At 43.9% G+C, this 16,843-nt stretch overlaps 1 protein-coding gene and 1 long non-coding RNA gene across 3 annotated transcripts; both read left to right on the forward strand.

The window, feature by feature from the left end:
* Positions 1 to 3,475: 3,475 nt before the first annotated feature.
* Positions 3,476 to 4,487, forward strand: LOC125500792. The gene is made up of 2 exons (XR_007278264.1): positions 3,476 to 3,725; positions 4,134 to 4,487. It is a non-coding gene; the product is annotated as an uncharacterized LOC125500792 (long non-coding RNA).
* Positions 4,488 to 11,701: 7,214 nt separating this feature from the next.
* LOC105693605 (LIM homeobox transcription factor 1-beta) lies at positions 11,702 to 16,807 on the forward strand. Of its 2 annotated transcripts, XM_012413638.2 has the most exons (5): positions 11,702 to 12,536; positions 13,303 to 13,722; positions 13,801 to 14,106; positions 14,791 to 14,889; positions 16,149 to 16,807. In XM_012413638.2, the coding sequence occupies exons 1-5, from the start codon at positions 12,419 to 12,421 to the stop codon at positions 16,403 to 16,405; spliced, it is 1,200 nt and encodes a 399-aa protein (XP_012269061.1). In that variant the 5' UTR covers positions 11,702 to 12,418; the 3' UTR covers positions 16,406 to 16,807. The 2 variants fall into 2 exon arrangements, with proteins under 2 accessions (XP_012269061.1, XP_048510721.1); XM_048654764.1 differs by lacking the exon at positions 14,791 to 14,889.
* Positions 16,808 to 16,843: the final 36 nt, after the last annotated feature.

The following is a 16,843-nucleotide window of genomic DNA, read 5'->3' on the forward strand; positions in this document are numbered from 1 at the left end:
TTCTGAAGTGTGCCTACACACAAAGTGTTTGCATACACGAGTGATCTGCCATTTCTAGCATTCGATTGTCGATTGCGGCCGCCTCTATATTTGACCACAAACCGTTTTAATCCGTCCATTGCTGTTATTTGTGTTCTCGGAACGTTGAACATCGCTTACAAGAATAAAGAGATATGTGTTCCCGTGATCGCGGGGGTTGAACGGAGACAAAAATATATCGAAACGGGTTTAGCCCGCCGCAGATGGGCACCGATGAGTCTTAACTTTGCTCTTATCCTTTATATTTATTTTTTTCATTTCGTTTTTTTTTTTTCATTGACAGCTGGAGTTCCATCCAACCGGGCGCGATCAAACACTCGATGACTGAATAACGATCTACAAATCGGGCCAATTAACGCCCCGAGGGGTCCCTCGATGCAGAAGCCTACTTGAGATTCTTTAAAGTCACACATCGTAGAGATCCTCTGGTAAGAGAGGCGAACGGCAAAATAAGGGAGGATCTGCGGAAAATTCCAGCGCGGTTGCCGATGATCGTCTCATCGACGGACGTTCGTCATTTTTCAAAGATTAAACTTTTAAAAGGAGGGGAGAGCGAGAGAAATTTGAAGAGTCCAAGAAGAATCTTAGCAAATTCTAATAGGTGTACATATTTTGGAGTAGCCGATTCATCCCCCGCACTTGTTCCGCGTTACTATTTACAGGACGATCGAAATTCCCAGACCTCTCGCGTGGATGATTTCGTGTATTTTGATGAGGGAAGAAGTTCGCCGGAGGCTGTATACGCGTGTATACCTCTATACCTAACGGTCTAGGTATACGGTTGCGTGGGATTTGCCTGGTCCGCTCGGTGTTTGGTAAAGCCTGTACCGCCAATCTGATAGAGTCCTTCGATCCCGCGAGGTGCTTTTCACCCTCAGGATCTTTACTCGGCCAATATCTTCGGAGACCCATCCCTTCCGCACTCCCTTCGTCCCCGTTTTTGCTTCCTCCTCCTCTCTCTCCTCCTCTTCACCCTCGTCCTGGTCCTCGCCCTCTGGGCGACGAGCGGTCGTCGTCATGGTGGGGGAAGTTTTATTAAAACTCCCGTCAATAGCCGGGGGGGGTAAAAGAGGGGTTGCACTACAGTGTGAGCTTCGTGCTATGTAGCTCGCTATACATATATATATATATACGTACATAGAATACAGATATAGGTATATCCGTACACATTTACCTATACAGTGCGGTAAGGAGGCTCTGCATGAACAGCTAGATCGCACGAGTCGAAAACTTCCCTCCAAGATGGCTGCAGTAGACGACGGGAGTTCATCAACTATCGGTAATATCTCACCCCTCCTCCCGCTCCCATCCCCTAAAAACTTCATGCCCGCCATTCCCCGACTTCGATAACTCCTTTCGTTCATCGCATACGACCGCACGCATAGTTTATGTGCCGTAATATACAGCAGAATTCGAAACAGCACCTCGCAAACGATGTCAAAAAAAATGTCAAAAGACTCCGGAAAAAATGATTAATTCGAATCCGCCCAGCGTCCTCAGGATTTCAAATCGATGGGATTTTTTGAAATCAGAAATTCTCGGCCGATTCGCATAACGAAAGATGAAATTATCAAATGTTGCACAGATATTATGAAATATTCACATACCTGTTACATACTCGTGCATTTCGGAATGAAAATGTTGAGGTCGCGCACTTGTAACTCGGAAAAAAAACGCGACACACTTCTGGCTGGAGAACGGCCACGCTACTCTTGCCAGAAAGTGGGTAATTTTTATTCCAAAAAAATCAGGGACAAAATGGGGCTAGCGTTCTGCTGCATGACCCGAAGTGATTTCATCTCCGCAGTACAGAGTACAAGACCGCTCGTATAGATGCAACTCCGAAAAAAAGGCGCTAGAGCAAAGATCATTGTGTGGATACACATACCTATGTACATATAGATAGGTAGGTTTGTAGATGTGATGTAGATAGAGGTATGTACGTATATACGTTGGTATATATAGACCCCATCGCGGCGTAGGGATCAACATGGGCTTAGCGTAGGGTGCCAATATACCTACCCCTGCGGAGCCAAGCAGTCAAGCTCTGGTATTAAACATGGCGTGCGTGTGCTATATGCGAATATAGTATAAAGGTATACAGTAGGTGTGTATACGTATGATAGGAACGCACACAGAGTCACTGTATAATATTATGGAAGATCACAAGTCCTACCCGTCGAGGACTGATTTTCTTGACACGCAAAAAAAGGAGGTACATACATATACGCGTGTACGTGTAGAATAATTTCACCGGTATACGCGGTATAATGGCGGTTTGTCTGATATTGAATTTATTTTATGTACTTCGTGAGGGAAAGAAAATAAAAAATGGCCAAACGAAAGAGGCAAACTAAGACGGTCGCGTATGTCGAGGTATAAATGACATCAGCTCAAGTCCAGCGCATACTCAGATATAGGTAACATTTTTTTGGTTTTTGCATGCATACATTCATTTTATTTGATGCCTGAAATAAGGGTGCAGAAGCAATTACAGCATTAAAATAACGGAGATAAAAGCACAAAAATTTATCTTTACAATAAACCTTCAATATCAGAATTTACCAAAACTTTAATTGAAAAATTATTTATACTCTTATGATAAATTCAAAAATAATACATGACACGTTACTGGCATTTGAGTGGAATAATCCATACATGATTATAAATTGATTGATTATCTTTAACTAGCAACAACAAACACAAAAAAATCAAAGTAGAACGGAATCACCCGTATGATTCTTCTAATATTCTAATTTTGTGTCGAAATTTCTTATTATATTACAATCCCTTTCATCGTACAACGGAGATGGAAAATAATCCGACACGGTGAGAATTTATTATTTAAATTTCGGTGCTGAAAGCTTAATTAAATTTAAATCGAAATTGAAAGCTCGAATATTTGTGGCGCGGGTGATTTGCTAAAAAAAATTGTATTCGTAGATGGTGGAGAGATTTTTGGCTGAATATTAAAAAACAATGACAGTTTAATGCGTGAATGAATTATCACAGAATATCACGCGGCTTTTGACTAATTGTTAGATGATATTGTTATAATTAATTGTAATCGTAACATTTCCAGAAATTGTTTTATTCGTTTTTGGACGCCTCGCGCGCGAGACAGGCAGGTAATCCGTGAGATTCCGATCCACGTTTCAATTCTCACGCGTTATCAATTTGATAGTACAAATCTATTTGTATTTGCTTTGCTACGGTCTAGTGTATAGCAGCCTCTTGAAATTTTTCATTAATGTTTTATTAATCTTGAACGATATTGCACCAAACACGACAGCGATGACGAGGAACAACATATGCTGCTGCTGCTGCCGCGGTAGTTTAAGAATAACAATTCGTGTACATGTATATGGATGATTTATCGCACAGGTAGGTACAGTGATATTGTTTCATTTCATTTCCTGAGAACCTAACCGCCTGTATGTATTTACGCGAGTTCTTATCTACGATACTCAAAGTGTCCGCAGCATTCGATATCGGGAATCCGGATTATGTCAATTAATCAGTTGCACCACTTCGGTCATTTGTAACGTCGAACCTGAAATCGATAATCCAACGAAGCCAGGCGGCGTTTCGTATTCACCTGCGGGAATAAATTCGTACGAGATGAAAGGATAAAATGTTGGATCGATTAATTTCCAGTTGATTGTCCACCGGAAAAGGACGATAAGGTACGCAAAGGTGGAAATCTGTTGAGAATAATTTTCGGATTACTTTTGCGCTAATCTCAACTTCCGTTCTACGTCGCAGGGGTTGTACGAGTCTTGCGGAAAATTCGAGCTCAGCAAACCGGAAGACAAAAAAATGTGGATCGTTCTCGTTGGTTAATTTGAATGAAAATAAAATCGGATTACGGGCATTTTGTTTTATACATATCTGTACATAATACGTACAATTGTGCGCGAAAACAGGTTTAATTGTATTATACACGCGTATTACAACCCTTCGTGACCACCCCATCGGGTCATACACGATATACATATTATATCCGAACGTACAAATTTTAAGGGTGAATCGCAAAGCGAAGTTTTATTGTTTTATTGTTATTGTCTTTATTATTATTTTTTTATTATTTACAGCTCCGATGGGCTGCGATATTGCGGACCATTTCGCGGATCGAAATACGATTAAGGGTCGGTGTTTATGGGGAAACCGATATATACGATACGACTCTGCGCCGTGCAAAGAGGGTGCGGAAGCTATCGCTGCTGCTGGTACATAACGTCGGAAAAGTTTCAGCGGGAAATATACAAAAAATATGTTTCCAATTAGCGGTGGAGTCCATGCAGCGAAAGAATAAAAAAAAAAAAAAAAAATATATCGACGTGCCCCTTTGAACGGAAATAAATATATATCCGCGTACACGTGTATGCTACCTGAGTTTCGTGCACAGCGAACAAGAAGGGTGAAATATAAAAAATAATAATTGCAAACATCCCCTGATTCCTACAAATTTTTTACCTCTGGAAAATAAGTCACCAAAATCAACCCTTGAATCAATGACTTTCATTTTCGTTGAATTCGAATTGAAAAAATAATGAATAAATGAATCGATAAAAGGGCTCCTCCGATATTGTATATTCACATATTATACGGTGAGAGTATAATTCCATGATGGACGAATGATGCGAGTTAATATTCAGCGGAGTTCTTTCAGTGGATGTGTGAAAATCAAATAGTGATGTTTCGCCCTCGTATACTCGTGGGTATAACAGTTATAGCGTCGGGGTGAGACGCGGGGTAGTTGGGCTAGCTAACTGCAGAAGTGCAGTGCCGGTATACCTATGTTACAGCCGTACGCATATACACAGCTATACCATGTACTTATAGTAACTTATTCATGGGCGGTGAGCTGCGAATCTGGCGATGTTTACCGAGCAAGATATTAACTGTATCTATATACGGTGGCCAGTGGGTTCTGGATATTATTATCGGTCCCGGGGCTGGGTCACAATTAGTAATCTCCAACACGCGACCGACACGCGACCGGTGCGCCTCCTCGGGCTTCGAAACGCCGTCACATTCGGTTTCTCCGCTCTCGCTGCACCGGGATCGTAAAAGGACCCTATGCGAAAACCGGCTAGGCACCCCCGCCCCGCCCTCCGGACACCCCTTCTTCTTCATCCCCCCCGTTCACGTTGATATTTATAAACGTCTCTAAATTTATAATCGAAGTAACCGCCTCATTTCGGGCGTTAGGATATGATAAAAAAATCATCATCCTTATGTAATAAAAGACAAGCCAATCGTCGAATCGGATTCGGTGATACTCGAAACTCTACGCCAGCTTTCTGCCGATTCCACTGCACGAGAAACGCTGCAGTTTCGCATCGTACGAATTCTATACGGACGCAGGCAAAAACGATGGGATGAAATATCGCTCGTGCTAAATATTTCACGCCCTGCATTTCGAGTCGAAGGTCTTCTGACGAGCCATTAGAACTCGAATAACATTAATTTGCATACAAGATATTCGTTGATTAGCATAATTGTGAATAGCCAAACGCGTAGTAACGTGCGGTGTGTGGAGAACCGATAAAATTCTATGCGTGGCGTGGCGTACCGCAAAGCGACCGGGCGACACGCGGCTAAATCTCGCTTCAAACAAATATAAAGATATAACTTATGACATTCGAATGAATATATATATGCGTGTAGCGGGTGTCCCGACGTACATTATTTCAAATGATCATTGTTATAATAGCTCGCCACGTATCCCGCAGGACGACGCCCACCTTCATTACTCATTTGAAATCATTTAGTTCGGGGTGAATGTGTGTCGAATTCAAAAGTTCCCATGAATCTCACGTGGAGGCGTATAAGAATCTGACGCATCCGTTCAAAAAGCGAACGTCGCGAATATATTTCTGAAAATTGATTCGCCCGAGCGAAAAAATTTCCCCCGATTTCAAGGGGTAGGAAAAACTGTAGCTTCATCTTTCGTTCGTTCGAATAAAATCATACGAGATGCTCATTCGGCGGTCATTCGAAATCGTTGTTTCTCTTTGATCCGAGCGATCGGAATTCTCGATTCAATATTATTCGTTTACAGGCGAACAACCGAACCAACCCCCTCGCCTTTGTTGGTAACGTATGTTATCCTGCAGATAGATAGGTGAATATATACTAGTGCAATACGCCTATACTGTAATATACTGGTCGCAGTTTTTCCCAGGCGAAATTCGCGGCGACGGGGCTCATGGCGCCACGTGCCCTCTGTCAATATGCTACCCGTCGGTGCAGCGGCGTAAGGTTTACTACCCCCTAAAGCCATTCGCCGCACCGCGCCCTGCGATCCAGGATGGTATTGGTGTCTCCAAAATGACGTATAGGACCCGCGCTCCCGATACACTCCGGTACCGAAACTCGAGCAAATTCTGCAGCAGCAGCGACTGTGCGTACAGCGGTATATACCTATGTAGGCATTATATGTACAGCACACGTAGTATTGACTCCATGTGCACCAATAGCAGACGCTGGAGCAGCAAACTCCGGGGAAATAATATAAATAGAGTATATATTTGCGAAACAAGGGAATTTCTGGATAGCGTAAAATGAATCTGAGTCAATCGGTGTGAAGAAAACAAAGTGGCGTCAGGAACAGCCTGGGAACCATTTCCCAGTGTAAATAGAGGAGAAACTCGCAAGAGAAGCAGCCTTTATCCTGTTCTCCGGGAAAAGCACAATGCGAGGGATTTGTGATGAAAGCGGTACGTAGAATTTGGAAAATTTGCAGAAATGGGTATTAGGAATTTTGAAAAATTTCATTTCTAATCGAGAAAACTCGGAACAGCTACGTTGACCTATGACGATACAGAGCTGGGTAATACGATGCGATTGAAGAGGAATGTTCGTGATATCCAGCCTCCCATCTTCGGTCTTAAATCGCGGCGATTTCACAGTGTGACAAATATAAGAGCGGATGACATCGCATGACGTGTGTAGCCTACAATACCAGCGTTAAATTCAACGGAAAGAAAAGTTTTGCGCGTCTAATGGGGAAATGTCACACGAAAGATCGTCGATCGATCGGCCTCGCGGGGCGCATCCGAAGACCACTGGGCAGCAGCGATCCGCGATGGGATAACGACGATTGAAGGGGGTCACACCGTCACTCGGTGTTTCAATTTCCATTATTTCCCACCTCCGCGGGCGTATCCAGCATCCAGCGGTACCACGTGGCAGTGCAACGGGGAATCTATGATGCCGAAGTAGTTGCCGCGAACAATCAAGTGACGCCACGCGTCGTCACGTGCCTCGGAGTTTAAGCGGGTGGAAAATCGTTCTTTGAAGTTTTCTAATCGCGAGTCGAACGTTTAGCCGAATCTACCAGCGACACCGGGATGTACCCTCCGTATTACCTATACACGGATCCACACCGGCCGCTTCATGGCGTCAAGCTGTACGGGGTGTGCTCCTGAACCCCCGCCCCCTGAGCCCATGTAACTCTCGTCTTATCGCGATGTTGTTCAACTATTGTTGGGAAGATAACCCCCGCCGGTGAGAATCGAAGTGGGATACGAAACTCGGCCAACTAACAAGTGACGAAATAATCGATCAAGTGTCCCCGATAAAATTTAGGTATAGATATCGAAGCAGGGGGAGTTGAACGGGATAGTCCGTGCCCCGATACCGATTCTGGAAATTGTCAACTCATTTTCGAAAAATATGATTTTGCGTATAGTAGCAAAGCAACATCTCAATGGCGGTGAACTAAGTTTCATTATCATTTTGGTTTGAATTTTTTTGGGACGATTTAATTTTTCGAAACTTTTTCGTTTGGCGAACGAACATCATCGGAATCGAATGAAAATCATTCTTACAACGGAGCTGAACTAGAAACAGAGAATTTGGCCGTTATTCGTGTACCTCGGGAAGAGGAGCTACAACAAAGAGAGTCGAGGACGTTCCATTTTAAAGATCTCCTCCAGCGTCAGCAGGAGCGGAAGGAGAGACTCTGAAGAGCCTCATCCCGCAGGTAATATTTTCCGAGAGTTTTCGCCTTGCGCGTGTTGGTAGCAGTTGGAAGGAGGGGCGGGGGGGAGAGCTATAGAGCGAACAATGAACTGCCAATAAGTTTCGCATTTCTTGAATAATATCTCTTTCCTTCGGGTTATCGTCGGTTCCTCCCTTCGCCGCGACGCCGCTTTCCTTTGTCAGAGTTATACGGAGAGGAGAAGCTAGGAGATTATCCGGCACAATAGGGACGGGTGTAAAAGGCAATAACATGTTCTCTGCGTCGCTTCGCGTATCCGAACTTGCGAGCTACCGGGGTGCTTCCAAAACTCCCGCCCGCTCTTCCTTCTTCTCCACTCTTTTCCCTCCTCTCGTCTCTTTTCGCCATACCTACGACGACGCGTATATAAAGACCCTGCAGGATAACAAGAACGCGAGGGCTGCAGGAAACGAGAAAGAGGACGTCGATTGCGTCCCAGGAATGCGTGATGACTACTTTGTTGGGAATGCAGCGCAGTGCGGAGCAACGGGGTGGAAGGGTAGCCACTCCCATCCCCTAACCCTAGAAATTCCACCCGGCGCACGATCCCTGCACCAAAACTCCAACGGGAATACTGGAGCTTTCGCGGGATTCTTCCGCTATTTTTCTCCCTAAAAACCTCCAGCTGATACGCCGACGTTATACACGTATACTCGAACGGGATGTATCCCGATGGGTAGGCATTGAAGTCTGCAAAGACCGCGAAGAACGATTCCGGAATTTTCAGTCTCGTTAACTCTGTAAGATTCTAATTACATCCAACGGTACGGATCTGACTCGGAGGATCTCCGGACCCCTTGAATTCGTCGAGGTGAAAAAAGTCGAGTGTAACGTTTGAAAATTTCAACGAAAGCTACAAAATTAAAAAAAAAACCCCGTATGAGTTGGAGTTTGTTTTTATCCACGGAGTTTCGAAGCCTCGAATATCAGCGTTTGATCGTTCAAACGGAGCTTACTATTACGTAATAAAGCGAAAGCATCCCCTCGCCCCGTTTGGGCGTGATCGACGTATCAAATTCGCATCCGCATATAAAAGCGAAACGAAACTTGCGAAAGGCGCGCCCGGCTATCTGGCCCCTGTTGTTAACTTGGTCGTGACACAAATAAAACTTTTCCTGGTCAAGTTCCACTCGCCCCCGTGTACGGCATCGGCGGTCAGGTGCAGACGTCGCGACACGTTGACGGCATACATATAAGTACGACGGTGTCACGCCGATCACACCCGGGTGTCGTTCGTATTTTTTTTCATCCCCCATATCCCGAACTGTGACCAAAGGGTATAACCAGGGGTGCTGCCTTTCGCTCGCCACCGACCATTTAATGCCCTACAGTATGTACCCACCGTTATACGTGCGGCATATAATTACACGGACAAAATCAGCGTCACGTACATTCGTGATATCGGGGAAGAGCTCCGCGCTGCACCCTCGGCTATACCGCGTGCACCTGCATCGAACCATATTTTATACGTCCACCGAATGCAGAACACGTCTATACACACTGTACCGACGCGACAGATCCGTCCGTCACGATCTCGCTCCCGTACAAAAGCCGGTGTTTTCACCGAGATCGTGGTACGTATATTTTCCAGGGGTCGGACGAGGGTGAGATACAGATCGGGGGCGCTTTTTTACGCGTTCCTTAATCCGATAATTATATAATTGCCCTAAACGTCCGGGATTTATAGTGGAAGTTTTGGCCGAAACCGGCTATTTGTAGAGGAGAGAAGGGTGCTGTTGACCCACCCTCGAACTGAAAAATATCTATATGTATATATATGCTCAGTTCATTGACGAGACGACACTCGAAATTTAGAGTGAAATCTCTCGTTCTCGTTGCCGATATCCAGCGATTTTATTTCTATTCTGTCGCTGCGACCGCCGTCGCAATCGCCACGTTACTCCAATATGAATAAACAAACACGAACGATACATGATCCGAATTCACCCCGTCGCACGTTCTTCGAATCGTTCGAAACGTTGTTCGTGAAGATCGCTAGTAAAATGTAGAAATTACACAGCCTGTAACACATGACATTCCCGTATACACTCGAGTCCGAACTATTTTCTATTTTCCTCTATCCCCTTCTACCTTCGACGAACCCTTTTCCGCTTTGAAAAATTACCGAGCTGAAATGCGACGGTGTGGTATAGAGAAGAGACCGCACTTGAAAAATCGTTGAGCGTGCGAGTGATCATCGGAGAGAAACTGCTTCTGCTACGCTGCTGCTCCTCCAAGGGATGGAAAAATAGGAGCGGTGGCGATAGGTGAATACAAAATGAATCGAATAATGCATGGCACGCATGAACGTGTACGCGCGTATCTCTCGTTGCGTTGCAGCGAGGGCAGCGACTGGCGCGGCAAATCGTACTCCTCTCTCATTGTACGAGTCCTCCTTACTGCAGTCTCCGTTGTGTTTACCAAACAAAACCCCATTCCCATTTACTTGCTCCCTCAATGACACGGCTAGTTGGGCATGAAACTTTGGCAATGACCTACAGCTCTGCTGACGCTATACGTACGCTTACACTCCGTACACCGTTCGCCTTCTGTACGTGGGGGTTGCGTGGCCCCCGCTCTGAAACTATAGGCATAGCCGACAAACTACGCAAGTAGGTATACCTTATACATGGTAGGTGTACTCATACTTACGTATGTATACATAAAATACTATTCAGGGGGGGGGCACGAATGCACGTGCTTTGCTTCACGGTTCCTCTACACACATCATGTAGTGCAGGGAGATGCGCCTGCAAAAAGGACCAAGATAGATTCTGCGCCCAGGATACGCCTGGTTAGCTCTACACTTTTAATGTCTGCGTACATCGTTAATTTGGCACCATCATCCCTCAGCTATTCGTACCCAATATACAGGGCCATTTAGCCCTACGATGGTTGCTCTGTACGCACATACCAAACTGACGGAGAACATTATTTAACGGTGAAGAAACAACGCGAAATTTGCCAGGGGAGTTACTTATCGCGCGTCCTTAAATTTCGTCAGACTTTTTCGAATCATCTGCAGGCAGCGAAAAGTTAGCGATATTTTTTTCTCCAAGATTCCAGTGAAAATCGAGTCTAACTTTTCGGTGAATTAATCCAGTAGAGTTGCAACGTGTGCATGATTGAGATCGACGAGCTTTTCCAGATCGGCTGCATATTACGTTTATTTTCATCGAAGTCTGTGCTTCCGTTCGTCAAAGCCATCGGGCCTTTTATTTCCGACGTGATGACGCGACGTACGAGACGAGGTGCTCGGTATAAATTCTGATCGTTGGAGCTGTTGGATGTAAATTATTTGACGTACGTGACAGTAATCTGTATACCAGAATTTGCCGAGTCCCAATTCTAACTATACACTTTGACAGCGAAACGAATTCGTGAGTCGTGTCTGTGTACGTTGAGTTGGCGACGGTGTTCGTGTCGGCGATGCAGAAGGAGATTCGCGGAATATATTGATCCGTATTTCAACACTGGGGTTGAGAACCCCGGGATTCCACCCCCGTCCGAATAAACTAGGAGGCAGTCCCTCCGGAGGACCAATGAGCGTGGAACCTTTGAGCTTTGGATCGGGCTACGCCTACCTACAAAGTTACTCGGGGGTTGGGGATGATTTTCGTGTCCGGCAGACGCAGGACGCACATGCTCCCGTCTGTCAAAAAATTGTCACCGCGCAGCGAAGTCACCACGCGACGGACGCGTCGAACTCTAACCCGACGGATAAGGTCGTGGAGATTATATAAAAAAATCGCGATCACGCGCGCGTTTCGATTGCCAAGTTTAAGGGAAATCGGTGAACCGCGGTATTGGGAAGTCAATTGAAAGTTCAAAATAAAATAACAAAAATTTACCAAGTTCAAGTTATCGACCATTGCACCACGTGCGACGATCCCGACGTATTACACTAAATCGGTTTATTCAAAGTTGAAAATCAACTGAAGGAGTGAACTACACTTACAGAGGATGATTACTATACGTATTACGATGTGCATTTTCTACTGGTTTCATCAAAGTGATGTATGATAAGAAAAAGGAACCGAATTGAAGTAATCGGTTACTTGAATCGAAACTCATTTAATACTCGTAACTGTTTGTTACATTCAATGTGCGAAATATAGTCGACAATTTTTTTTTTACGAAGATCCTGTTAAGATAGTGTCGAAGTCAGTACCTGGTCGATTTAAGAATAAGGACACAGAGGATATCCATCGATTGATTGACGCAATTTGATCCGAGAGATATCACGCCTTATAATAGCTGTTGTCATAAGACCCGTTCAAATAATAAACTCTATCGTTTAACAAGTGGATTTGAAGAGACATAAAAGAGTGACTTTCCCAAATTACGAAATCTCGCCAAATTTCGAAGATGTTGGAATTTTATCCGTCGGCACCTGGTCCCAATAATCATCCAGGGGAACCGGGGCAACCTTTACTACAGACTCCACCGATGCCTTTTCCTCAACAAATGAACAACAACAATTCAGGTATGGACAGCGATCGCAAATTTTCAATTCCATACAATTAAGTCTCAGGTCTCTGGCATTCAGGTTTCCTTACAGCAATTTTCATGATGCGTGGCCGCTCTTATTAATTTCCGATGAAGAAACTCACCTGTTATTTGAACTGAAATATAATTTTCACGATTCAATTCCTAGATAAAAAAATAGTAGCCAGCTGGTTATTAGAATTGAAGGTGCAATTAGGGATGTAGGCACCGGCCTGCTGCAGGTACATCCAGGAGGATATAATGCTCGTGCGCCTATGTGTATCTGTACTCGTATGTAGTATATGTACATCATACGTATATATTTGCACAGCGATCCATATAGAAAGTTATGTGCAGAGTGCCTTTATTAGCACTCGAAGTGGCGTTTGAATGACGTATCTCTCCTCAAATACTCGAATTCTTTCCCGTGGCTCAACTCTGCAGAGCGCCGCAACAGATGTCGATCTTTTGATCGCTTTAAGCGGTGAAGACTCCTGCCGAGCTATTCGAGCACCGCGCTCTTTACTTTATACTTTTTTTTATGATACCGAAAAATAAAAACTAAAATTAATAGTCCACGAAGTGCACTGCCAACGAAAATTCGGCAGTGGTTGTAATAACTGCATGGATTTGCAGAAGCCTCCGCAAAATCTTTAAAAGAATTTTACCATTGAAGAAAATACTGTTCTTCCTTCTCCTTCTATTTTCATATCTCGATAACGTTCTTTAACAATTATTCGATCATTCTCGTTCTGTTATTTCAGAGCCTCCAGTGTCTGTGAAAACGGAAGCTGGTCTTCTGGAGGCGATTTGCGCGGCCTGCGGTCGAGGAATCGCTGACCGATACGTTATGCGGGTTGGCGAGAAGAGCTACCACGAAGATTGTCTTTCGTGCGCGGTATGCGCCTCCCCGTTAGTCCACACCTGTTTCACTCGTGATCACAAGCTTTACTGCAGAGTCGACTACGAGAGGATATTTGCAGTGAAATGCGGTAGATGCATGGAAAAAATTCGGTGCTCGGATCTCGTAATGAGAGTTCCTGGATTCTTTTTTCACGTTGAATGCTTCGCTTGCTGTATGTGCGGACAAAATTTACCTCGAGGAGCACAATTTATTTTAAGACAGGGACAGCCCATCTGCAAGAGGGATTTCGACCATGAACATTACCTCAACAGTCCTCACGGTAAGCTTGTGAAGAAAAATTCGCAGACGCCTCATTTTTTTTTGCACGATCAGTTGGAACCGGGATTTAATTTTTCAGATGACGACCTCTTGGATGAAAATCGTCCCAGAGACGGTCGTCGAGGTCCCAAGAGACCGAGGACTATCCTGACGTCGGCACAGAGACGACAGTTCAAAGCTTCTTTTGAAGTTTCACCAAAACCTTGTCGAAAAGTACGCGAAGCTCTCGCAAAAGACACCGGACTCAGCGTACGGGTGGTGCAAGTATGGTTCCAAAATCAGAGAGCGAAAATGAAGAAACTTCAGAGGAAGGCAAAAACAGAACCAGGCGCAGAAAAAGAATCGAAAGAGGAAAGAACCGGAGAAAGCCCTCACAGTGATCACAGTGAGTTGAAATTATCATGGAGCAAACTTTTTGGAACATTAGAACTTCCTTATTTGTTTTTTGACCCCGTATCCAAAAAGCAGCTTATCTGCGACATCGCGAAAACCCTTGCAGTCGGTCGTTCAACTTTTGTTACCATCCCTGCGACTCGGAGTCTCTGTGGCAAGTCACAGATCGATTCCCGAACCGCCAGCAACAAACATAGACTCCCTAACAAACATACGAAAGGTAAAATCTAATAGCGTCGCGCGCCCGTTAGGATCGAAAGAGAAGTTTTTTATTTTGCTTTTCGCTCCTTTCTCATATATTTTTCCATCGTTCTCTCATTCTCTGTTTTTTCCGTATTTTCCCTACCCATTTTCATTCTTTATACTCCCTTACGTGACAGTCGAAAACGTAAATCTCGAGCAAGCAAACGGATATTGCAAGGCATGTGTCTCGGGGGTGACGGCTACTAAATTCCCGAGAAGACGAGCCAGCGAGATCTTCTAAATACGACCCCCCTTCAGGCAAGATTTCCCACCCCTGACCCCTGATCCTGACGTCAGTTTTATATGAGTACCAGGCGAAGGTTTTCCTCCTGAAGGAAAAGAGACAGAAAGAGCATAATCACGTCTCTCTTTTCCCTTTAATGTTACTATGGGTTCGTCGGATTGTCACCTTTCTCTCCCGTCTCGTTCACAGGTCATTACTTGAACGCGCTGAGCATGCGTGACGGGGATTCCTCTAGCTTCCCTTCAGCCACGCAGCCGCTCAACCCCAACAACCCTTACTCACCCGACGGTAAGTTGTCAACTTCACCGATTCGCGGATGCAACCAATCGCCCCAAAACGCCCCCATTTTAAATTTAACGTAAGACGTCTTTCGCTTTCATCCCCTGGACAAAATTAATTGAGTTATTTATTCTTCAATTCCAGTTACAGTAGTTTCACATCTTCTTACCTTCTCCTCCTCCTGCGTCAGTTTCTGTATCCTCAACAGATCTGCAATTAGCTGTCTAATATTGCGTCAATACAATTTTGCCCTTGTTTGCCTATAAAACATATCGTCCCCTTTCTACGTCAACCTGGTACCCACATTTTTTAAAAAATTGAGATGATTCGCTAGAAATCCTGTAAAGTGCTTGTGTAATGCAAAACCCAATCCCAAAGATCAATATCGCAAACAGAATTTTTTTAAAAGACTCATCATTCCTCTCGTATCCAGATTAGGGTGCTTTTATTTTCCAACTATTCTTTTTTTCGGTCTCCACTTGAAATTTCAATACATCGCAAAAGGATTTTCCTGCAAGTTTCAGCCCTTAATATTAAGTTTAAGTACATTCCCCCAGGGTGGAAAAATTTTCCATTTGAAATACACGTGAATTGAATTGCTTTTTTTTCAAACTCCTATAACTCTGTTCGGGTGAAAATTTTGGCTGAAAATCAACTTTACTGACTCGTATCATCTCACCAGTCTAGGTTGCACTTTTGTGGTCTCATACACTTTTGAACATCGTTCAATTCTGCATCAATTAAGACCAAAACCAATATGATATCATAAAATGCCGCAAAGTTATAGGAGTTTGAAAAAAATGCAATTCAATTCACGTGTATTTCAAATGGAAAATCTTTCCACCCGGTGGGAAAGTACTTAAACTTAATATTAAGGGCTGAAACTTGCAGGCAGATTCTTTTGCGATGTATTAAACCAAATTTCAGGTGGGGACTTGAAAAAAAAGTCGCAAAAAAAGCACCCTAATCTACATAGATTGCATGCAGTATGTACAAAAACCAAGCGTCTACTGTAAAGTTTTGTCGATTTTTCAAATTTTCCATGCTTCTGATTACTGGCAGCTTCTGAATAAATTAATAAATTAATATTAGCTATCATAATTCCATTGGTTTTCAGTTCTACGATTTTCGCGGTAAAATGTTTTTCTCGTTTTCTATAAAATTGAATGTTTGCAATTACGTACTTAACGCAGAAAGGGGAGGATATACTCATGTTTCTAATGCACATTAAAATCTCCACAATTCTCTTATAGTACATTTTTTTGCAGACGCTTACCCGGGACATTCTGGGGAGAGTTTCTGCAGCAGTGATCTTTCCCTGGACGGTACCGAGGCCGGTTTCGATATCGGCGATGGAGATAATGGAGGCCCGGATGGAAGTCACCCCGGTGGGCCGCACCCCCATCATGGGCCACCACCCCACGAGGCACCAACACTTTCGCAAAGCTTACATGCCGCAATGCACAACCCAATTGACAAACTTTTTATGATGCAGACAAATTATTTCAGTGGTGAACATGCGTAAAGAGTCGAGCCTCAAAGAGAATAACGAAATGAAGTTGTAAGACTCTTTCGAGTTTTTAGAACTCCGTTTGCATGAGTACACTGATAAATATACCAATCAATAACGTGCGTACAGAATAGAATGCGGAGTCTCGTTTCGCGATCATTCAAGTTCTATTTTGATTTGATTCGTAAATGTTATGGAAGGTCATGTGTACTGAACTTCACACTGTTACAAAAACCCAAATAAACATAAGCCTTACGTCGCGACCTTTTTTTCAGCCACTGAAAATAGATCATTGTAACGCGAGTCGCCTGAATTGGTTGTCCTAAGAGCGCTACCAAAGAGAAATATAGGGATATTTAGAATTAAGTGTAAAAATATGAGTGTCCTTCAATATATTATAATAATAAAACGTTATCAAACCGAAATCTGTCTACTAAAAATCAACCTAACTAA

The sequence above is a fragment of the Athalia rosae genome, chromosome 4 (genome assembly GCF_917208135.1).
Source record: "Athalia rosae chromosome 4, iyAthRosa1.1, whole genome shotgun sequence".
NCBI classification, from domain to species: domain Eukaryota; kingdom Metazoa; phylum Arthropoda; class Insecta; order Hymenoptera; family Athaliidae; genus Athalia; species Athalia rosae.